The 24,283-nt window shown below is 39.7% G+C and overlaps 1 protein-coding gene across 3 annotated transcripts in view; it reads left to right on the top strand.

Moving 5' to 3' along the window:
• Positions 1 to 714: 714 nt before the first annotated feature.
• cntn3a.2 (contactin 3a, tandem duplicate 2) overlaps positions 715 to 24,283 on the top strand; it is a 32,012-nt gene continuing 8,443 nt past the window's right edge. Inside the window, exons 1-18 of one of the 3 annotated variants that reach the window (XM_067528135.1) lie at positions 715 to 1,242; positions 4,110 to 4,240; positions 4,816 to 4,951; positions 7,675 to 7,850; positions 9,180 to 9,275; positions 9,474 to 9,677; positions 10,538 to 10,640; positions 10,976 to 11,160; positions 12,033 to 12,169; positions 13,573 to 13,702; positions 14,172 to 14,322; positions 14,664 to 14,791; positions 15,982 to 16,151; positions 17,441 to 17,558; positions 21,431 to 21,619; positions 22,609 to 22,758; positions 22,913 to 22,983; positions 23,639 to 23,873. In XM_067528135.1, the coding sequence (XP_067384236.1) occupies positions 4,186 to 4,240; positions 4,816 to 4,951; positions 7,675 to 7,850; positions 9,180 to 9,275; positions 9,474 to 9,677; positions 10,538 to 10,640; positions 10,976 to 11,160; positions 12,033 to 12,169; positions 13,573 to 13,702; positions 14,172 to 14,322; positions 14,664 to 14,791; positions 15,982 to 16,151; positions 17,441 to 17,558; positions 21,431 to 21,619; positions 22,609 to 22,758; positions 22,913 to 22,983; positions 23,639 to 23,873 (2,434 nt within the window). In that variant the 5' untranslated portion in view covers positions 715 to 1,242; positions 4,110 to 4,185. Of the gene's footprint in view, positions 1,243 to 4,109; positions 4,241 to 4,815; positions 4,952 to 5,784; positions 5,888 to 7,674; positions 7,851 to 9,179; positions 9,276 to 9,473; positions 9,678 to 10,537; positions 10,641 to 10,975; positions 11,161 to 12,032; positions 12,170 to 13,572; positions 13,703 to 14,171; positions 14,323 to 14,663; positions 14,792 to 15,981; positions 16,152 to 17,440; positions 17,559 to 21,430; positions 21,620 to 22,608; positions 22,759 to 22,912; positions 22,984 to 23,638; positions 23,874 to 24,283 lie in introns of those variants that run through there. The other 2 variants (XM_067528136.1, XM_067528137.1) reach the window with 2 other exon arrangements.

Genomic DNA, 24,283 nt, shown 5'->3' with positions numbered 1-24,283 from the left:
AATGCTCATTAACACTGTCACTTACTGCAAATGAGTCTAAACACTATAGCTACACATTGGCCTCAGCCACTGTTGCTATGAAGAAAAAGTCAACCAAAGACAGACTTAGACTTGGAACTAAAGCATGCTTCAGGTCACGTTTACAGACATATGGTGTGAATGAAACATGAGAAATTATGCAGCACGACAGTTGGACTGATTAAATTGTTGATTTCAAAACCGATGATCACTACACATGGCCGAAACACCATCCCACAATCTGGAAAAGTAACAGGACATTTGCATCCGTGGCTCCTAAACATCTTTAAATAGGTCCAGTTTTTAAAAATACTGTGTGAGAGTTTTGACAGGAGCCATCTGGTGGTGAAATAACACACAGTGCAGCTTTAATATTCCTCTAAATGTATCATTCAGCATGCTCGCACAAATTTTCACAAGTTTGTATCTAAGTAGCACTGGGGGTCTAGCTTAGGCTTAAATAGAACTCTAGTGTCCTTTGCTGTGGACAAGCAATTTGGCTGCATCTGCCCTTTAAAGACTGCGTGTAAGATCGCTACAGATCTGCTTGCGTCAAAATATTGGAGAAATGGCTTTAAAAAATACCCATAAATGGTGGCCCCTCTAATGGGTGATAACCTTAGCGGCTCCCAGTTGTACCGAAATGCTGTGGTGTGACGCAGGGGGGCGCAGTTTTCCGCCAGGTGCATCTTCCTCCCTCCCGCACCTTCCCATCCCAGCGCTGCTGCTTCTGGTCGACGCTGTACAGCCCACTTCTTCTTCTTCACAGGGGGGGGGAGCTGACTTGATGCGCATAATAAATCATCCCTGCAAGGCTTTTACTCTTTTTTTTCTTCCAAGCCCTAATTTCGCATCGACACGTGTTGGATTTTGGAGCGTAAACACAGGCAAGGGCCGAACCTCGATAGCTGTGGATGTTTCAAATGTGAATCAGTGCAGCAAACAACGTGGGTGTTGTGTGCGAGTGTGTGTGCGTGTGTGTATGGTTTTTCGGTGGGGAGTGGAGGAGAAGGGGGGGAGCAGCGATATGAAACGCGTGTGTTTATGTCTCCTGCCATTCCCGACATCGCTGACTGACCACGGGCTCAGTTTCACCTGTGTGAACGACCTTGCGATTTTGACCGAAATTTTCCCAACAAGATTTCCATGGAGGAGCTGTCTGTCGCTTTTTCCTTAAGGGCTGGATTTGGTTCCTGTTGGTCTCAAGACATTTCAAGATAAGAGGTAAGACAACTAAATAATATTCAGAATTAAAATTAGAATTAGAATAACCCACGAGCGCGCTTCGTACTTGTGAATGTGCGCAAATATAGAAATGTAAAGGATTTACACAGTAATATTCCTATGCTAAAATATCGATTCTCTCTTAACAGGCTCACATGTCGGCCTGTCTTCGTCAATTGGCTCATCTATTCCTAATAACATAAATCATAAAAATTGTTTTAAAAGCTGAGCAACGAGATGTGCCCTCCCAACTGCAGCCAATTCCTCCACACTCAGTGGTCTGATGTTGGAGGGGCATGCATTCAGAAAAAAGGGCACTTCTCTGTTTATTTATTAATTTTTTTTAAGGAGTTGGTGATCGGTTGAGCGGGGGCTTTCTTTGTTAAACAGATGTAGGGGGCCAGTTACATTAGTCGCATGTGGTAGTTTAGCCTCTAACTGCCTCTGTGAGTCCTGCCTGGTGCCATACAGAGCTTCGTTTCACCTGAGATGTGTAAATGGGCTGCAGGGCCACCACACATCAATTTTAGGGCTCAAATCAGCCTTGAGTGGACTTGCATGTATGGTGTTTGCACTGGTTTTCAGAAGGATACCATGCATTTATTGAAGTGTAATTAAGTACCCTCTTCAAAATGTATTCAAAGGTAAAAAAAAAAACCTTCAGCAAACCTTGAGTAGAGTTGTGCCGGTGATTGGGTAAATGCAAGTGAAAAGGATGCAGACTCACACATGAACACACCATTTCTGCCCTGCAAAATTCACCTGGTTATTGCATATACTGGTATGCCACAATGTCAGCTGGAATATCTGTGATGAATGCAGTTAAGGCCTAAAAAGTACACTCCCACTCTTCCAGCTGGGCTATTTGTTCAACCAGCGTGTTACTTGGATGCAGGCAGAGTGTGATGGAGGTGGTAGATGTCGTGATTATACATTTGTCTGTGTGTTTGTGTGTGTGCGCGCTTATACCCTTTTTGATCAAGAGTGATTCACCCTGTAAAGCTTTTTCACTAGCTTTTATCACCATCATAGCATCATTATCCATGAGTATAAGATGAGAATGTGTGTGTGGACATGTTGCATGTACAAATTGTAGCTTGATACCATTATTGTGAGGACATTTTGGTTCAAAGAGTGTTTTGAGCGTTGAGACTTGGTTTAGTCTTTACCTTCACCTTTTACCTATGGATATAGTTAGGTTTAGGCAGAAGATCAAGGTTTTGGGTAAAAGACGAGGGAATGCAATATGTTAATGAGTGTCCTCAGCTCTTTGAAGACTAGCATGTGTGTTGTGCATGGGTGGGTGTCTGTGTGCATGTATGTGTGTGTTTGTCCGTGTGTGTGTGCGAACAATCTTCTAGGGTATGTATGAAATCACTGAGTGATCTCTGTGTAATATCAGTGACAGAATTCTGTAACTCTGTATTTTGCAGCTGTAAATGATTTATTAGATCTGCATATAAAAAGGAAACACATGGCATCAGCTGTTACATGGTGCCATACTTGACAAAACCCCATTTCAAAGACAAACCATAACATGCAAAGGCGACAGTAGTGTAATACCCACTGTACCTTCTACTCACCAATCCTCAGTCCTGAAGTGCCAGCAGTTTGCACACTGTGGGCCTATCGCTGAGGTATGGCGTGCAGGACTCTTCTTGAGAGCAAGCGTACCAATCCAATTTTGCAGACTTTGGTGGATGAAAAACGACTGAGCAAACATGAAAGGCTGAGAAGAAAATCCTGGCTGAGACCCCACGTGTCTGATTTGACATCCAGGCAGGTGACAAACAATTAGACCCTCCATAAGTAGTGTTCTGAGCCAGGCTCTCTCCAGGATTAGGCCACAAATCAGCCAAACATCACAGCGTATGTCTCTTAAATGAAAAGAGAGTGTGAGTGTGTGTGTGAGTGTGTGTGTGAGTGTGTGTGTGTGTGTGTGTGTGTGTGTGTGTGTGTGTGGAGGAAGGGTGTTTTATGCATTGCGTGAATAGAAAGTGAAGTGAAAGTGAGTTTGGTGTACAGGTGTGTGTTTTGTGACATTTAGCAGATTGGTGTTATTATCTGTGTCTGCCCTTAATATACCTTGAACACCTCTTTAAGAACTATGTCTTTTATGTCTGTGCGTGCAGAGTATCTTATTCACATTCATGTCTTCATCTAGGTGCACAGTAATGTACACAGATCTGCATATAGTCTGCACGTGTAAGTGGTGTATTATTGCCAGTTCAGTTTTGTGTGTATATTTGACATTTCATAACTGCATCATTACACGCTCAGTCTCCTTTTGCAAGAAGCGGGTGCATTGCAATTTGTAACACATGCTACGAGCAGACAGACACTTGCCCTTGATTATGGACCTGGGTGGAATGGCTTCCTCATCAGGCTGTCTTGATTCACCCCAGCATGTGGGGAGACACATGCTGCTGTGGGTGAATCTAATTGATTGGATGGCACCCAATTCCCAGGTCCAAGTCTCCTCAGGCAGCCAGAGAGTGAATCCGCCAAAGTGAAGGATGAGCTTAGGCGTTGGTCGCTCCCCTAATAGATTGGCATGGGCTTCCTCCCATATGCCTCTGGTATAACCCTCAGACATCTCTGGGTGCAAGTTGGTCACACTGTATGGCACCAAAGATTTTGCCCAGATCTTCATGGATTAGAAATGTGAGGATGGACAGAAGAAATTAGACATAATCCTAGTTAAAATCTCCTGTTTTATTTTAAACCAATTATATTTTTGCTACAAAATTTACACTTGCTCTTTCTTATGCTGAAAGATGGTTTAAAGACATAACATTGAAAGTGGGAAGAAAGTGCTGGGGGTTTGTTGAGCTTGGTATTTTACAACACAATTCTCATTCCGACAGGTCAAGCTTCCCTCTCTCTCCAGTGCCATTTCAAAGCTTATTGGATGAAAGTCTCATTTGCCCTTGGCTGCCAAAGATGACGTTGCCATGGAAACAGCTTCTACTGTTATCAGTCATCGACTGTCTGACAGGTAAACCATCTTTTATATGAGTAATGATTCTTTCACGTTTGGGCATTTACAGTTGCGGGATGATAGCTGAAGAGCTGAGAATCATGTCAGTGTCAAAAACGATGGGATGGCCAAGGTTTAAAAGAAAACTGCACTGTATTGACTTCCATTCACAACAAAGACACAACACTCTTAATCTTCTTCTTTACTTTGCTTTCACTGAGAAGTAATGTAGAGACATTTACTGCGCTTAGTAGGGAATTTAAGACCAAGTTTTAGTCCAGTAAACCAAACAAAACAATATCTGTATGTATCATTTCTAATTACTAAAAAATCTGCATTTTTACTTTCAAAAGTGTCAGGGATGGCATTAGGCTTTTGATTGAGTTTAGTCATTGGTGAAAATGTCAACTCAGCATTACCTCAAAAGTCTCAAGTCTTGTATTGAGTCACTATCCATGTTTGGTAATGTCTCACCTCTCATTTTAAAGACCCTGTCTGCTAAGCCCAAATGCCTGATTTCGTCCACTAAATCAGGGAAATAAAATCGCATTTTTCTGTCTTTACACTAAAGGCTGTTACTGTTTCTCTGACAGATTGTCTGGACAGTGGATCATACCATGGTCCAAGATGGAGGATGGAGCCAGGTGACTTGTTCATCCCTGTTGACTCCATAGAAGAAGAAGCTACTGTGATCTGTGATGCTAAGGGAGCACCACCTCCTCAATACAGGTAAGAGCACATTCAATGAAGGTGGGTTTTAACCATTAGATAGGAATACATATTTAGGCAACCTAATATTGAGAGCTTTCAAAAAAATACATTTAAAAAAGTAAATTTATATTTGACTATATAAACAAGTATAAATCTGTTAAAAAAAGTTAATGCCAATATGATGTAGTGATGTAAGCAACCATCATCAGAGACACATATATTCTGGCTTTGCTTCCTTTCCATTTATAATCCTGTTTCAGTCATTTAGAGCATTGTGGGTAAATTCCAAGTCTCTATATGTCATGTGGAAGAGAAAGGGGCTTTTCTCTGCTGTTCATTTTCTCCATGCAAAAAGACACTTAAAACGCTGGCATCATTATGGCTTTACTAATTCATATTGACTAACACACCCCCAATCTGCCTCTTGTCTCGCCAGATAGTATCTTAGCGACACACGTGTAGCATCTTAATGATCCTCTCTTATAAAAGGCCATGAGAGCAATGCAGGTTGCTAGACACCAGTTGGCACCAACAGGCATTGATTACAAGTTTCTTTGGTGCTCAACGGTGGAATTACTGCTGCACAGCCAGCGCCGATGAGCTGAATGATAGTATTGTGGACCGTGTACGCTCATTATTTCAGGCTTTTCAGATTCCCCACCTAAAACAAGATCTTTCCATGTACTGATTAAAGGTGAGATGAGCGTGTTTAACGTGGCATCTTGTCAAGCTGACTGTGCTAGGCTCTGCATGCCCTCAGCACCTCTCCGGCTCCTCTCTTGAAGTGTAAATGGGCTCACACTGCTCCTTCCTAATTCTTCTTTTTCTCTCTTTTCCTTCCCTCTGCAAGTCCTGTCACTCACAAAGACATGAGAGTTTCATAGTATGCAAACTCTAGCAGCATGGGAGAAAACGGCAGCTTATATTTAAGAAAAAGGATCTTCTCCAGAGCAGGTTATAAAAGCGATGTCAAATATGTTTTATTTTTTTTGTGTGTGTTTTTTTTACATCTAAACAGAAGGTGACTTGTCTAACCTTTACTTGACCTAAGTCCGTGGCTCTCTACTGCAGGATCATCCGGAATACTCGAGTTTCTCAGATGGTCAGACATGTGTTTACAAAATGAGTCTCAAGCAGAGTAATTCAGTTTTGGAGTTGCTATTCAATCATCTGCCCAATGTTTAGGGCACCACTGAACAGCAGAGGCACTTCAGAGCAGGTCAGAAAGAGGTGAATATGGTGACTCAGAGATAAAAAGCTGAATGCATGCGAGTGGACACACGGCTAAACGCACACAGGATTGTGTCACTGGCCAATCCGACCCTCATCGTACAGTCTCTCAAACTTTATATCCTGAAAACCTAGTAGGATTAAGCTCGATACATACAGTGGCACGGCTATCAAGTATAAGTGTCTAGAATGTGGCAGCAGGCACTCATCAACATTCAATGGTTTATTCTCTTGGAAAGTTTGCCATTATGGCCTTCATGTCTTTCATTTCCACTTAAGGGAAGCAGAATGGAAGAATGTGGCTGAGAGAAAGAAATTGTTATTTTTTTATGCTCTGAGAGAAATGATGGAACATTCCTGAAAAGTGCTCTGTCCTTGAACCCATCAATGCTCCCTTTTTGAATAGCATTTAAAAAGGGATTGTGAGTGTCGCGGTGACAGAGAGGGAAGTCTTTTCTCGCTGAATAATGAGACTTGTTAAAATCAATGTATTAACCTCATGTTTTTAAGAGTTCTTTTTGGTGCTTAATTTATTTGATAGTGTAATCTGAACCTGCTGCACAAAGTATTTTTTTTTAAATTCCCATGCCTGCTAAGTGTGGGAAGCCTGAAATAAAAGCTGAAAAGGTGTGTAAATGACATCCTTTACTACATCAAGCCACTGTTACCTTTGCCAAGTGCTAATGTTTTGTCCTAATGAGAAGTCAAAAGTAGAATAATGTCACATTATGTAAATATAATGTGACAGAGAAGATGTGATTATGGTTAGAGTGATGGTAATATCTAGGATGGCTTCGAAAACCTTTGTCTTCTGCTTCCCTTAAACAGCAGACGACAGCCTTGTGCGTGATAGTCAGAGATTAAACTTTAATGGTCCCTGTGGGGGGGAAACAGGATAGCTGCAAAAGCAAATAGTGATAGAGCAAACTAAAGAAAAGTAAACTAAAAACAGAAATATACAATATAAATAAGAAGTTTGTCTTTTATCAATAACAGTAGATTGTGTAAGTTAAACAAATGACATTGACTAATGGCCATAGCAGAATTATTGGTAAAGCATTACACGCAGAGATGTGTAAGGATGCAATTACCTATAATAAACACAGAGTTTATGAAAATGTCAGTGGCAAGAATGAATAAAACAGGACATTCAAATGCAAATACCCAAATTTATCAAGGAAATTTTCAAGATCCCTGTATGACTTTAGAGAATATCTTCCTTTGTAGTTTTGTTTGGAGGGAAAGTTAAAACAGCAGGAAAATAATTAATGGAAAAAAAATACTAAGTGTGAAGTTCAAGCTGTTTGTTACTTCAGCCTGCGAGCCTGTAAATGCCTTGACAAAGCAGAATTTAGAGTGTAGAGAGTAAAATAAAGAGTGTATTATTCTAACTTCAAGTGAGTCACTTCAGTGAGCTGTATTGTCCACTCACCTCCTGTCACACCACCTTGGTTGGTGAAGAAATGGACAGTGCATTTTGCCAGGGACTGATGGTGTCTGTGCCCTCACAGATGGTCATTGAATGGGACTCTCATAAATCTGGGCTTGGATCGCCGGCGGCGTCTTTCTGGGGGCAACCTCATTATCAGCAATCTGGACCGCTACCAGGATGTGGGGATGTACCAGTGCATGGCCTACAACACTGTAGGAGCGATCCTCAGCAGGAGAGCAAGTCTGCAGTTTGCCTGTGAGTTACAAAGTTTTTAACTTTTTCCTGTGAAGTGGTGCAGAACTGTACTTAGCAAATATCGCACGCACACCAAATTGGGTGGGCCATATTTATCAGATAATGGAATATTGCTATGAGCCTGCATGAAATGTTAAAGTAATACGACTGTTGTGTTCAGTGGTGGTCATACGTGAAAGCTAAGATGACTGCTTCACTTTGCATTGCTGAGCTCAATCGACATCACTGTTGTTTCCTTGGCTTTACTCCGGGGCAAAATAGTCACCCAAACTGGGTAAGTCATGTGTGATGGATATATAAATAAAGACTGAAGCATAAAGAAACAAATATTTACTCTGAGTGGAACATGATACTGTAGTAAAACTAATAATAAGAGGTAAGACAAATGAATAATAGCTAGAATGTAACATATGATTTCTTTCATATCATACATTTTGGGTGGCAAAACCTGCATGCATCACAGATGAGTGGGGAACTCAATACTTACTATTTATGTACTATTCATTAAGGGTCCTTTTCATGCAGATCACAACAACACATCTTTTCACACCCTCACTTGGTGGTGGGATCTGGCATGAAGATATTCTTGGTTTGGTTTGATAAGCTTTTAAGATATGCACTGCAGAGATTTGTGGTGCTCAACCGAGTAATGAAATTTTAACAAACTTAACAACGAGTCTTTACAGGAATAATGTCATGGTTACACTGAATAATCTACACACCTTAGAGATAAGAGATTCAGCTATTTTCTACTTCAAATGAGAAAATACCCCATTGAAAAAAATGATAGCAGCAAAGTCTGAATTATTACCACAGTACAATATATCAGCGTTAGCAAGAATGTAGGTTTTTATGCAGTTTATTGCTGTAATTTAGTTAGGACATGAGGCAATTAGATAATATTTAATATGATTGTAAGTAGAGTTAAACATATATTAATCTGTGTGTGTGACCTAAAGTTTCCATATTATATTTTAAAAGAAAAATTTATTTTTAAGTATTATTAACTTTTACTTTTTGTGTCTTGACTTGTGTTTGGATTCGAACATAATGCGCTTGTGTGTTTTTCAAGCTATTTCCGCTCTCACTTTAGGTCCAGGGTTGAGAGTTCTGCACCGTATTTCATCCACTACTTTATAATAGCTCTTAAAACAAGCTCTCATCTGTCTCCCTCTTCCTCTTTCTTTGGCATTGTAGATGTGCAATTCTCATGACAATGTTCTTCTAGGCTTGTGTCAGTGTTTTGCTGAAAGCTTTTACTCAGTTCTTTTCCGCTCAGCAATGTAAGATCCTGTGGTGATTTCTCTTTTCATTTCTTTCCCCCCTCAGACTTAGATCATTTCAAAGTCCACACCAGAAGTGCAGTGTCAGTGCGAGAGGGACAAGGAGTGGTGTTACTTTGTGGAACACCCACTTCCTCAGGAGGTACACTCTTTAGCCTTCATCTTAACCTCCAAAACTGCAGTTTTTTAAAGTTCCCATGAGCACTTCTGACGAATCTGATAAACTTAAAGCACAAACGTTTCACAATTTACTAGCCCTGTGATAATTATGGTAATTCTCTCCGTAACATTTAATATTATATATAATTTATTATTTATAATGGGCTTGTTTGTTTTCCAGACCTTACTTATGCATGGGTCTTCAATGAGTACCCATATTTTGTTCAGCAAGACAATCGGCGTTTCGTCTCCCAGCAGACAGGAAACCTTTACATCTCCAAGGTGGAGCCCTCTGATGTGGGTAACTACACTTGTGTAGTAATGAACAGCATCACGAAGGGCAAAGTTCACAGCTCACCTACGTCTCTGATACTCAGGACAGATGGTAAGACACAGCTTCTGGGCACAGTGTGACAAGTACGCCTTTCAGCCATGTTTTAAGGATCGTGCCTTTTAAGGTGCCTTTAATCATCATACTAGTCTAATTGTCCTTTGTCCTGTCGAGCTGCGCTACAGTCGACTCACCGAGTGCTAATGCTTCCAAATAAATAGTGGCTCTTTAATGTAGGCGAACAAACAAAGCACCCGAATCTCTTCTTTGCTGACTTAGCTTTCTTATCGTTTACATTCCCTTTAAAAGCTTTTCCTGTGCTTTTGCATGAATTCTCAAGCCGGTTCTAGGTGGTCTGTTGTTCTATTCTCTGTTATGCGTTCATAGAAAGAGTGCATAAAGATTGGCTTCAAAATGAATTAAACATAAGCCATACGTCATTGGACCATTACATTGAGTGTTCTGGAGGCTCAAACAGTTAGTTTCCACTCAGTGTACTGCACATGTAGCTGCATATATTTAAATCCCATCACATTACTTGCTGATCTGGGTCTTGACTGTTTTCCCTGGGTACTGATGTAAACAATAAAACACCAGAGGTTGGGAACTGCCCACTCAAGCTTTAAAATAATGGATAAACAGACTACTAGCTGAGGTTTTTGAATATGCTATGTGTATTCCAGCAAGAAGAGACTTACGTTATTCTTGGCTGGTATTTCACTGCGCTCTGGTGACTGCACACTTAAGTGATGTACCAATTTGAGTTTACCCGTGAGAGAATGTTTGCTCATGTGTCTTTTAGTTCTCCTCTGTTAGTTTTTCAGTGCTGTTGTTTGGCCCATAATGCAAGCCATATTGCTTGTAAGTCATGAATAATGGAAGACTGAGCAAGTTCTTGTGCTTACTCTTCTTAGGAGTGATGGGTGAATACGAGCCAAAAATAGAAGTTAATTTCCCTGACAATGTACCTGCTGCAAAAGGATCAACAGTTACGCTGGAGTGTTTCGCCCTTGGCAAGTAAGCTGAATTCCTTGAAGCATGTTTTCAAATCTTCCGCTGTCTTTCATTGCAGATGAGAAACCTCCATATTAATATGTCCTAAACTTACAGTGGCAACTACAGTATATTTCTGTGAGTGTGGCATCAAGCCACGATTGGTCTGAAAGCCATTTGAGGCTGCACTTTTGGTGTTGGATTGGCTTAACTCTAAACCACTCATCCAAAAACAATGCAGTGAATAGGCTTTAAGCTCCAATAGACATTGTATTGCAGGATTATCACAGGCCCCCGTAACCTGAGCTGCAATCTTAAAATTCAAAGGAAGTTGTTTGCTTATTTTTTTTCTCTTCAAGCCCTGTCCCAGAGATCACCTGGAAGAGGGCTAACGGTGTTCCATTCCCCAGCAAAGTCAAAATGAAGTACTCAAATGCTGTGCTGGAGATTCCAAGCTTCCAGCAGGATGATACTGGAGGATACGAGTGTGTAGCTGAGAACAAGATGGGGAAGAACACAGCCACTGGTCGACTGGCCTTTTATGGTACAAAACCGGTATTTGGTTTGCTGAAACAACACAAAACAGTCAATAAGTGTGCAATTATCAAGATATTGACGTAAGATAAAAATTCCTTCCACCCTGTTCTGAATTGTATGAAACATTAAATTAATTGGTTATTTGTTGTAAGGTTAAGAATTGATTTTCGGTGATTCGATAATTGAAATCATTTAAACAGCTATTTGTTATATGCATAGTTGGAAAATTCATTATATTCTCCCATATTATGCAGCTCTGTTGGTTTTAATTTTACTGCAGTTATTACATTGTGAGTTCTTGGCGTGCTGCTGCTGCTGTGTTTTCCCATGAATTTGTGCGAGAGGGAAAATGACACTTTTAAAATTGGAATAGGCAGTATGTACAGTGCTTGTGAATTGATTTGTGCTTATCACAGGCACAAGTCTTTGCAGCGGAAAATCCCTGAAAAGCTTTAAATAAGGAAGAAATAGTATACAGGGAGTTGTGTGTTGGGAGGAAACAGACATTGGTGATGTTTAGTATACACTGAATGAAGGTGGCATGTTGGGGTGAGCAGAGATGCTGGGTGAACTTCACCTTCCACGAAAGCTTTGTGGCACGGTGTTTCTTGCTAATCTTGGGTTGCGACAGGCAGTTGACACTTATAAGTGATGAAACTGACTGATACTTCACATATGCTTATCTCTCCTCTGTCCTATTTACAACAAAAGCCTCTATCTTAACACTTTCTAATGATTTGAGCTACTGTCCATATTTACATGTTTTCCTTTTAACTATTTTGGGTTCTGCAACACTTAATGGGATAATTCTGCTCTTCTGAAATCTGCCCTGCTGGTTTTTGTGTGATATTTCACCAGAGGATATTTCTGTGTCCTCAGCCAAGCCTCAGTGGATTCAAACCATGAAGGACACAGCCTTGGCCATAGAGGAGAGACTGTACTGGGAATGTCGAGCCAATGGCAAGCCCAAACCCTCCTACACATGGCTGAAGAACGGCCAGCAGCTTCTCTCAGAGGTAAATTACTGCCTGTCGCCTGCCACCTACCAGTGTTTCATTTTAAAGACTTAATTTTCAGCTCCTGCTCATCCTTTCATTTAAGAGAACCTAGTGTCAAACACATTGCTGTTTTTCCAAGTGCAATTCAGAGTGAGATGAGAAGAGAGTGTAAACATCTTGCTGAGATGTGCCAGTGATGAGACATGAATGTAACTGTCTCTTATTCTGCTCTACCTCTGCAGATTACACAGTCTTAGAGAGTGGATCAGTGTAGTCCCCGGGAGATTGCTCTATTTCAGTGGTTGTTTTTCATTATTCATTCTGCATGTTTAAGCGCCTCTAGATTTAAAGACAATGGGGTTTAATCTACTGTTAAATATTTTGTTAAGTTTAGGGTGTAAATGTGCATTAATGCTTAAACTTCACCCTGACTTCCCTATATCAAGATATTTCTCCAGTTCTAGCTGAAAAACTCCTCCAGATGAAATCACCCAGAGGAGCTTTCATCATTACGAGTTCAGATGATGTCATCTGGTGGAGCTCCGGAAAAGCAGGTTGACCATGATTAGAAACTCCATAGTGTGAGCAACAAGATAATTATAATAATATGAACTGAAGGTTCCCCAAGTGATGTCATCTGGAGGCATTTTTCAGCTAAAAGTTGGGAGATATTTTGATATAGGGAAGTTAAGTGGCATTTATGTACATGTACATGTACTATCCAAATATGAACCATAAGAAACAAGTTTAAAAACACTGATGTTATTCAGTAATGTAATTTAAAAGTTCTGTTTAATTATTTTCACGGCTCCCAGGTTTATAGCATTACTCATAATTTTATCATTAAGAGGTAGAGTAATCAGTTTAATTTCTAATTTCAGCTTTAGGTATGCATTATACTATTTATGATAAGAATAATGTGTAAAGTTTTTAACCAAAGGGTTTCTGACAATGACTGTAATAGCCTCATCCTCACCCACAAAACGGAAACAATAAAAGGGTGGATAATGTTTTGCCTACATACATACGTTTCTGATGCAAGAAGCCTAAATGCAACATCTTCGACTAAATCTATTTGGGCTACATCATCTCTAAAAAATTATTGACAATGTATATAAAGTCTAAATTAAATGTCTACAGGGTTAACTCTTAAAAACAGCTGGAAATATGACTAACTAGGAAACTATAAAGACTAGTTTCCTCAATTGCATGAACAGGCCCAGCTATAATTGGAGAAACAAAAATGTGTTCTGTGTTCTGATTCATTCTTTGCAAGATAACCCTGATTTGATCTGCGCCTGTTGGCAGTACCTCTAACCCAATCTGATGCTTATTGAGCTTTGCCAGAGCGCACTGAGTAAAGCAAGTGCTACCTTTAAGTCTGGAGCAATAATTGCCTTCTCCCTTCCTTTTCTTTATAGGAGAGGATCCATGTGGAGGACGGAGTCCTGTCAGTGTCAGTGCTGACACTGTCTGATGCCGGCATGTACCAGTGTGTGGCTGAGAATAAACACGGTGTTATATATTTTGCTGCAGAACTAATGGTTTTAGGTAGGATGGCATTTATCTCTCCCTTAATTCATGAAATCATGGCTGCCAAAAAAATTCTTAAAGGTCATCTTACTGTCATCCTTAAAGGTTGTCTGGATTAATGGATAATGGGGTCAGTTGGGATGGTTTTTTGGGGTCAAACACATTTAATATAATATTTTTCCTTTTTTTTAAGACTCTGATTTACTTTGTTGTCATCGTGTGCATGAGGTGACAGATACAGAATTCCCAGTTAAACATAATAATTTAAAGCTACTAAAAGTTGTATTTTGTCTTAAAATGAACACATTGAAAATGTAAAACTCCTCAGCAGTGGTTTCAATTTCATATCTATTTAAGTTCCATTACAGTGTTTAAAATGTCTGTGTCCATTACGTATAACTTGATGATTCTTAAGGATCAAACTGAAGCATGCCCTGTGAGATTTGCTGCGGTGTTGTTCTAAATTCACTTTTCTGTTTCCCATCAGCCTCTCCTCCCGACTTCACAGGAAACATCCTCAGAGCTTTGCTCAAAGCAAAGGCAGGAACTACAGTGACTTTAGAGTGTAAACCACAGGCCTATCCTATGGCCAGCATTTTGTGGAAAAAAGGAAACCTGCCAATCCACACCAACGAAAGGTATAAACTGAACTAAAAGAAGCTGTAAAGGTTTTATGATGCCATTGCATAAAAATAATTAAAGTACTGAGAAAATATTGATGTAATGTGCGCACATCAACAATTCTTTTTTTTTCCTGATGTTATCAGAGCACATTTATTATTTAAACCAACTGTGCAGTTTCTGTGCCGTGTTTCATGAAATTGACTAAGACACTACAAAACTCACTACACAAACTGCCTAAGTTGTAGAAGTCATGTAGGATATTGGCATGTAGACAAATCCAGAATCATGATAAAATGATATTTTGTTCTTGGAAGTTGGATTGGAAATGGCTGTGTTTGTTTGTACGGTCCTATAGGATCACACTTTCTCCAGATGGAACACTGAGGCTTGCCAATGTGAGCAAGTCTGATGCAGGCAGCTATACGTGCTTCGCTAGGAATAGATTCGGCATGTCGAGTACAACTGGAAGGCTCCTTGTTACCGGTAAGCCCTGCTGTTAAATAGCACAATGTTTGTACACTCCACTTAGTAAGCAGAATTTACTGCTCAGTATGGATTAACACAGGAGAGAGCCACTGTACCGCGAGGACTTCGGTCAATAACTGGTGGGTGGAAAACGTAAACAAACTTTCTGTAGTGTAAAAATGTTTAGTACCCTTGAAGGGCTAAACATAGAGTCTATACATAATTAAATAAATTTTAGATATATATTTTTTTCAAAGCTCAACTGCAACTTGCAAAAATGTCCTGTGTTTCTCTTTAATTTTGTGGAGGTCTTTTGTCCAGCTGCATTTTGCATTGGCTGCAGTAATGCAGTTGGAAGGTGTTTGAGAAAATACTCAGTCATTATTTTCCTCAAACCAGTTGAAACAACCGCTCCACTGCAACAAATGAGAAGTGCCTCGAGTGGAAGCAATGAAAGCATTAGCGAGGAGGTGTTACAGATGCTGTTGTTGACAAGCGTGTTTCCAGTGGAGTGGCAGCTGAGCGTTCTCTGGGATTCTTCTTGGTTTTATTAATGTGCTGAATGCTATTGTCTGCCACTGAAACAAGGACAGTTTTTTTTTCATACTGGATTTTCTAAGGCCCTAATGCAGTCAGTGACACAGAGCCATGACCTGAACACTGATTATTTCTAGCTTAAGTACTGAGAATACAGTCTAAATAAGGTTAGATATGAAAGAACAAATCCTCTTCCTTTGTGTTGTACCTTCTTCATTTGATTCCCACTGATTTATTATCTTGCGTTTCAGAAGGAAAGCAGTCTAAGTCTAGTGATTGTTTTAGAAGACTTTGAAACATTGGCCCTTGTTTTTGTTCAGGATGTAAAGAGCAACGCATTACATGAGGTTTTATCTGATCCATGGAGCTATTAGGATTTCAGAAGATTATTTTAGCTGTGTCAGTCTGGAGTATTAGGCCATTTTAGTGGTGGCAGGCTGCATGTTATCACATTATTCCACTAAGGTGTTTGTGAAACCTTCCTTTATAGAGATAATACCCCAATGCCTTTGACTTAGTGTATTACAGAGCACGTTTTGAAGTTCCAGCAAATGTCATATCACTACTGTGCTTCTATCTCAGTAAAAGAGCTACTTGTCTCCTGGTAATAAAATGCCCTATCAGAAATGACTCGCTCTCACAGAGTTTTTTTTTTTTTTTTTATGGGGCAGATGCAACCAGGATCATCCAGGGGCCAGTGGACATGGAGATCATTGTGGGCGAGAGTATCGTGTTACCCTGTCAGGTCGCCAGTGACCCTGTCCTTGATGTTTCTTTCTCTTGGGCCTTCAACGGACAACTCATCGCCAAGGGAGATGGTCATTTTGAGCTAGTGGGTGGGGTGAGTGCCCCCTAGCCATACTACTTCTTACTGTTGGCAGTTCTTCCCATATTGCTTCACTTCATCTGTGCCATTAGTTAAAAAGGACAGCTTGTGGTTTGACATCTTGGTATTCCTTAAAGAGATTTACTGCGGGCAGTTTTGCTGCAATTGGTGTGATACCATGCTTTTTTTATTCTCACAGTCTCCTTCAAGGCATAAAACGCTGTGGAAATCTTTGTTAGGAAGGGGTATTAGATCATTCTCTTTAAGATTGCAATTGTACATATGTGAAAGGAAACATGGCGACTGCTATGTAAAAATACTGTTCTACACAAAAATCATCATGTGTTAGTTGCTCAGCCATTGTGACAGGTTTTCATCTTTTTGAGTGCGGTTCTTCTACTCAAGCCCAGCTTTCTGAATTAATCTATATTTTAATACTTTGGCTAGCCTTGAATTCTTTTCAAATCCTACTTTGACATAGCCTGCTGCACAGCTCCACGTAACAGAAAGAGGATACACGTCATTAGAGGCGTCTTTTAAAGGAATGAAGGCATGGCAGAACCCCAAATGACAAAACACTTCCAGGAAAACCCTCACACCCTTCGAGATTACCCATTCTTCCTGTGTGTGTTTGACTGACAATGTTCTTATCGGAAAAGAAACTCTTTCCCCAGAAGCTAGAATGTCCCCAGTCCAAAGAGATTATCAACTTAACTTTGCTGCTTCAAGGAATTTAATTTCCATAATTAAACCATGTTGGCTCCGCTGCCACATTTTCCTGCCAATGCCAAGAGAACGAATTCACCACTAATTTACTATTTGCTGCTTACGGGTATCCTCTCAGATGAGGATCTAGGCAGCCTCTTTTCCTCTGCAACAACTGCCTGCTGAACTCAGTAGTAATAGCTTATTTATGTAGTTCCCTGTACTAGATCTTGAAGGTCACTGTGATGACCTCTGCAAAATGCAAGCAAGATAGCCAATACCTTGTCATACACAAGGTCATCCATTTGCTGCATATACATTCTGTGACTACTAAGCTTGAACCTTTTCATCATTTTTCACTGTGTTTGCCTTTATGGTTTTGATTGCAGTAAGTGTCAAAAGATGTGTTTAAAATATCTTAGGTGTAAAAAAGGCCCGGTCTGCTCTGTGGAGTCCTAGCTAAGTAACTGCAGGATCTGCAAGCATATTTGGCACCACTATTTACTGCACCTTATGTATGCTTCACTTCATTCTTTAATAAGCTGTCACAAGGTCTGTTATCTTTCATGCTACATAAAGCTTTCTTTCCTCCTTGGTAGAGAACAGCAGGAGATCTGATGATCAGGAACATTCAGCTTTACCATGCTGGTAAATATATATGTGTGGTGGACACAGACGTGGAGAGCCTGTCGGCCGTGGCTATATTGATTGTGAAAGGTAAGAAAACGTTCTTACTGCACGACAGTCACTAATTAAATAAGGGTGTATGATCAGAATTGTGTTTTCGGGTTTCTCTTACTCTAAAGCTTTAAAACAACCCTCAATAGTGAAACCTGTTTGTGGTCTCTAGAGTAACCAAACAAAGCTGCGATGGAGACTTGTTTTTTGACAAAATATGGATGTGTTTGCAGATAATAAGACAATGCTGACTTTTGGGGCGTGTAATGTTCAGGTTTTTAAAGGCAAATGGGTTTTTTGATACTCTGTGATTGCCCTTCAACCAAGATATCCATATCCCCATCAAAATCACTCAGGATATCATCCAAATCAACAATTGTATATTCTACTTGTTTCTAGCCGTGGCTGCTTGATTACACCAAATAGTCGACGCTTGCTTTTTGGTTATATTGCATTGAAGGATTCATGTGAAAGTAAACTTGACAAAAATGTGTGATATCACAGGAGTATCAGAAGTTTTTTGTATGAAGTTTTTTGGAATGGATTTCTTTTTCCTCATTAAAGTCAATTTTCACAGTTGTTGCAATGTACTTGACAGTCGGATGTTTAGTTGCCCCTCTGTGCTCACTCATGCAGTGTGTATAGCTCCAGAGAGACACAGATGTCCGAGCTACATAGGCAGAAAAAAGTAGAACAACTTTTGTTGAATGTTTTAGGGAGTGTTAGGTTTGTATGGTGGAAATACTGAGAAGAGGGATGTTTCTGGTATCATTATTACACCAAATAGCCCTGCAAATTGACACTACGCAAATATGCTAAATGTCAGATGAGGTGAGGGATGACTTTGGTGTCAGGATTTGAAAAGGTTGGATCCATATCTTTATCTTGTAAGGATACCCACCAGTATTTCAATTTGGCATGTTGAAGATCGTCTAGGCAAATGCCATTAATAAGCACATCTCTCCAAATAGCTGAGGACTAAGTGGAAATAAGGCTGTTTCTTAAGAACAAGCCTCATCGAGGCCATGGAAATGGATTGGCCTGGTATTGGCTGGAGAAAAAACTTGTCTGTGACTCAGATTGTGCATTATTTACACTTCCTCCTCACGGCAGCTGTCATGGATGTCTCATTGCTTGGATCAAATGGCTTGAAATGTTGGGAGGCAAAGCACGAAGCTGGAAAGAAAACAAGTCACGGAGGGCAAAGAGGGGCTTTGCTTGATCACAACAGCAGATCTCTTACCAACTGACGGTGGTCATATGCCAATTTGAATTGTTTTTTCTAATCTGGTACCCCGGCAGTCATTATTACTGTTTGAAAACCCACTCTACCTGTGACCCATTAAGGACATATGTAACAGTTATGAACAATTTGCAACATTATGCTAAGCACATGTAATATATGAACCACCCAGTGGTATCGAATCATGTAGAGTTACAACATAAAATTACTCCATTACAGGTTAAATTCTGCACACAACAGCGTACATTAATACTGATGTGTTAATCCATACAAATCATTTTACTCCTGTAGCTGGTTGAAGTCTAGTTACTTTATTAACTGGTGGATAGTTTTGTTATGTGATTCCCATATTTGAAACTTCTGCTGCCTAAACATTTATTTATTTATTTATTTATTTATTTTAGGTTTATCTCTTAAACTTTATCAATCACACTCATTCATCTGCTGTATCTATATCTGTAATACACCAAAAAAATGGGAAAACTGGTTTAATCTTCAACAGTGTGATGTATTTTATAAACTGATATCTTAACACTAAGCTTTACTCTGTGAAGTGATTTAAACTGCCAGATAAATTGTTTGGAGAAAAATACTTCCCTCTGAGTACATGTTCTGTGAGTACTGGAATAGAAGTAATATATATATATATATATATATATATATATATATATATATATATATATATATATATATATATATATATATATATATATATATATATATATATATATATATATATATATATATATATATTTTTTTTTTTTTTTTTTTTTTTTTTTTGAAAAAATTGTGCTTAAATTGTGTAGGTCCACTTTATTTTTTTCCAGCAGCGATAGAAACAGGTGTTTTCAGAGAGAGGGCCCATGTCACTGTCCGCATTGATAACCCACAGATCAGGCTGTTTTCACTGGAGCTCTTTTGTAATCCTCAACAACAGGGGCACTAAACCTAACCTCCCTCATTTGTCTTTGCTAAGTAAAGTGCATTTCTGATGTTTGACAACAATGTGAATAGTTGCAGGATTCCTTTAACTGTGATATTAATTATGCCAGCCTGATTATGGTTTTAGGTGGAGCGAGTGTGATAACAGCAACATACTGTGTATGGACTTATGATCACAGCTATAGTTGTAGCAATTGGTGTTATATTTGTGTTATTGGCAATAGACCCATTACAGCAATCATGTGATATTAGCCAGTGACAGTCACTCAGTAATTGACAGGGGGCTGTTTTCCATCCTGGTTCGCTCCACTCATCTCGCGGTACTGAAGGTCAATGATAATCGCTTCTGAGACAAAGACTCTTGAGTGATCATCTCGGTTCTTGTTTTTTTTTTTCAATGCCAGTGGAAAATGTTTTAGATGCCACTTCATGACGTCTCACAAACACTCCACAGGGTGGTGGTGGTTATGTAGAAGGTCATGTTAGATGGATAACATGATAGTCATTAGCATCCAAACCACTTGGTGAACACTTGTGCTTGTTTGACAGGTGCGTCATCATCTTCATCATCATCATCCTAGAGGACAGTAGGGAAGTGTACCTCACAGCAGTCAATACAACTCTGTGCAACTACGGGCTTTTCTTTATTATTTCCCAGGTTTTTTACAGATTGTTACGTAGTTCACTTTTGACATGTGCTTTTGACAGCACACTTTATAAATCTGGGTAATATTCAGTGCAGGTTAAGATAATATTACCATGTCTATAATTATTTACATTACAGCCAGACAAGGAATTGCCCTGTGCCAACTTCACAATAAAAGCCCAGACTGTCTGTCTGTATTACTAACAGCTTATTTGAACACCCTCAAGACACTGACAGGCTCAGCCAGTGAAATATAATTAAGAGAATAAGGAATTGATCCTTGATTATGTGGTCCATTAATATTTATTTATGAGGCCAGTGTATTAGAGTTTTTTTTCAGGAGCTGCTAATGAGTTTTAGAATGATCAATATCTCTAAAGCCAAGGCCTTGAGGCCAAATGTATGTGGGCCACACGTTCAAGGGTCTTGTATAATAAATATTTTAGTACAGCAGTTACTCGTTTAGCATAAATTTCAAAGGCATTCTGCTAAATATTTATACATACTTGCATGCATTAGTACATATAGCATGTACATACCAGATGAACCATAAACACATATTGATTGTTTATTAAAAAATGATTAAATGTTTTATCGAATATTTATTTTAGAAACGACTTCAGAGCAGGCAAGGACCGAGTGCAGAGGCGTTTTTATTCTGCGGTCTGTTTCACTGCTCTCTAGTGGTCTATTATTTCTGATGAGGCAACGCATTCATTAGAACAGGAAACAGTAGATGAGGCTGAAGTAAAACATTTCACTTCTTAATTGGTGAGATAGTGAAAACAATGATAAAACAAAGTTACTTCTGGGCTACAAGGCCATATTAGTCTTTTAGTCTTTTACCTTTTAATGTGACTTCCTGGACCTAGCCACGTCCAGCACATTTAGGTGCACGTTTTAATGCAGATGTATGTTCTGGTCATGTTTTTCTTCCTGAATGTGAGCGTACACACATTTACATCCACATTCTGTAATATTTGTATGTGTGTATAGCTCACAGTGTTTATCCCTATGACTCGTGGTCACAAAAGAAGATCACATAAGACATAATGTTTTCTGCCATCCGGCCTTAATCAGTGACAACTTGTTTTCCTGTGATGGAGCAAGGCCCCCCCAGCCCACCAGACTCTGTAACGGTGGAAGAAGTTACAGACAGTACAGCCCAGTTGGCCTGGAGCCACGGCAGAGACAACGGCAGCCCCATAACCAATTATCTCATCCAGACCCGAACTCCCTTCACTGTGGGCTGGCAGAGGGTTAACACAGGTGGGCACCACTTAAAGATACATTTCCATCTCATAGCACATGTGATATTATTCAGATCATTCATGGATCCCCACAGGGAGATTCTCTTTTTTCTCATCCCCCTTAAGCAAAGAGTTCAGAGTGTAGGGTCAGCTACAGAACGAAGGGAAATGGGATGAGTATAGGGTCTTACTCAGGAGATATAGAGGTCATTCTTGCTGCTTTTACACGATCTCATCTCTTTAACAACCTCTACATTTGGCTTGGTCAAAGCCAAGTTCTTTACATCTGCTTGAGTGAAGTTTAAATTACATCTGGTACAGATCCTATGATGGTTAATTAGTATTAGGTATTTCGAAATGCATTTGGACAAATAGGTATGTATAATAAATTGATTGTAATTAAGTGTAGTTTTCAATTTATAAATGTATTTGATAAACACACCGCTCATTTGTCAGCAGAAAAGTTTAGCTGGCCTACCTGGTATCCCTCCCCAAACAGTCATCAACATGTTATGAATACATTCACACATGTGACAAAATTCATATAAATAAACAAATGCACTCAATAGTGCACACAACCTATCCACAAAATAAATAATATCATAATATAACACATGTTATTGAGGTAAAGCTGCTATAATCAATATACTTATATTAACAAAAGATTGGATGACAGTTCATTTTCATCCAACCCTGTAGTTCTTTGCTCTTAGGAGCCTTTTTTTCTTATTTCAAGTCATCGTTTTGGATTCCCAGCCCACAACCTTACTGTTGTAGTCAGGTCTCACTGCTCTCATTAGCATAATTTTTAGCAGCCACAAGCAACGGTTTTTAAAAGACAGAGATCACACAACTAACACCCTCGGTGTTAGTATACCAGAAGATGTTGCAGATCGCTGTGTTTGCTGCAAAACTATTCATGTTCATTTACTCCACAGTAAGTGGCCACATTGTACAGCTGTTCCCTTTGTTTATAGGGGCTTATGTATGTACTGTATTTTTGTCTAGTACCTGAAGTAATCGGTGGGAACACACTGACAGCGACTGTGGTGGATCTCAATGCCTGGGTGGAGTATGAGTTTCGGGTTTTGGCCAGAAACAGTGTTGGTGTTGGGGAACCCAGCCCTGTGTCTGTCAAGACCAGGACAGAAGATGCAGGTACAGTAAATTCCATTCTCTTTTTTTTCCACAAATCAAGTTTAAATAAAAGAAATTCACATTGTAGTTGTGCTACGTTTTCTTTTGAAGTGTAATTTTATGAAGCCAAAAATGTTTCCTATATGGAGGTGTGAATAACATTTGTGTTGTGCAGTTCCTGATGCAGCACCAGGTGACGTGGGTGGAGGAGGTGGAAGTAGATCTGAACTGGTCATCACATGGGAGGTAAGTCATCAGTCATATGTTCCAGTCTGGTTTCAAAGTGCTTGCAGTTAGTCTTTTTTATTCTTGACTAAGGTGCTTAATAGTTCTCGCTTAATCAAGGCTCCTGCTCTGCTTGGCTTGTGGGTGTCATAAATTTGGGGTAAATTGAAGTCTGGCGCTGTAGTCATCATAATTTATTATTTAAAGAGTCTGCATGTAAGGCAGCAGCAATGTATATACACGCGGAACACTGATTTTCACAGTTATTGTCATTTATGAGGCTTGGATCTGTAGTGAATTACTGGTGTTCGGCCAATCTGCAATGTTCAAATCCAGCAATTTAGCCGGTCGGGTGGCTGAAAAATAATGTGGATATTAAAGAAGTCATTATGTGGCTAAAGCTATCTTGTTACTCGAGTTTTCTCATTTCATTAAATGCAGAAATACATTTTCATTTTAAAAGCTTCATGGGTATTCCGTAATGAGCTTAGATTTTTTTAAATGGCATTTTACCGCTCATTTTATTTTGTCAGGTGGGTCACAAAAGCAATTTGTGGGTCATGCACTTCTTTTGGCATCATAAGAGTGGGTGGTGATTGTCTCAGCCCAGCGTGGGGGGAACGTGAGTGGTTTGTATATGTTTTAATATCACTATAGTTTTGTGTTTCACTCTCAGCCTGTCCCCGAAGAACTGCAGAATGGTGAGAGCTTTGGTTATATCATTGCTTTCCGCGCCTTTGGAGAAGTTAGCTGGACTCACGTGGCCACCTCTGCCCCCGGTGCATCACGGTATGTGTACCGCAACGACAGCATAGCCCCCTTCTCGCCATTTCATGTCAAAGTGGGCACTTACAACAGCAAAGGACAGGGTCCCTTCAGCCCCGTGGTTACCATCTACTCTGCAGAGATAGGTAAGGAAACGAACGTGGGGGGGGGGCTACAAAGCTTTTTCTGTTTTTAAAAGGCTAAAGATCATGAAAGTGGTTTTGCTGCATCTACTGGGATGAAAGCGCTCAATGAATAAAGAGACATGCAGGAAAATAAATCTGTAGAAATCTTTTTACCAGTCAAAAACTAGGACAAAATGCTGCACATTTATGTAAGAATACACAGATTGCTTCTAAATATCACCACTCCTTTGAATGGCTATGCCAAAGTGAAAAGCAGTTGGCATTTAGATCTATGCTACCTCTCAGCATGCTGAAAGGGGGTCAGTCTGTAGTGTAGTGTTAGTCTATTTACCAGTAGCACCTGTGTGTGATGATTCACCCAAGTAGAGATCAACAAGAATACCGCACAGTAATAAATGTAAAAATTCGAA

Source organism: Channa argus, chromosome 13, assembly GCF_033026475.1.
Source record: "Channa argus isolate prfri chromosome 13, Channa argus male v1.0, whole genome shotgun sequence".
NCBI lineage: Eukaryota > Metazoa > Chordata > Actinopteri > Anabantiformes > Channidae > Channa > Channa argus.
This window is presented reverse-complemented; position numbering and strand designations above follow the sequence as displayed.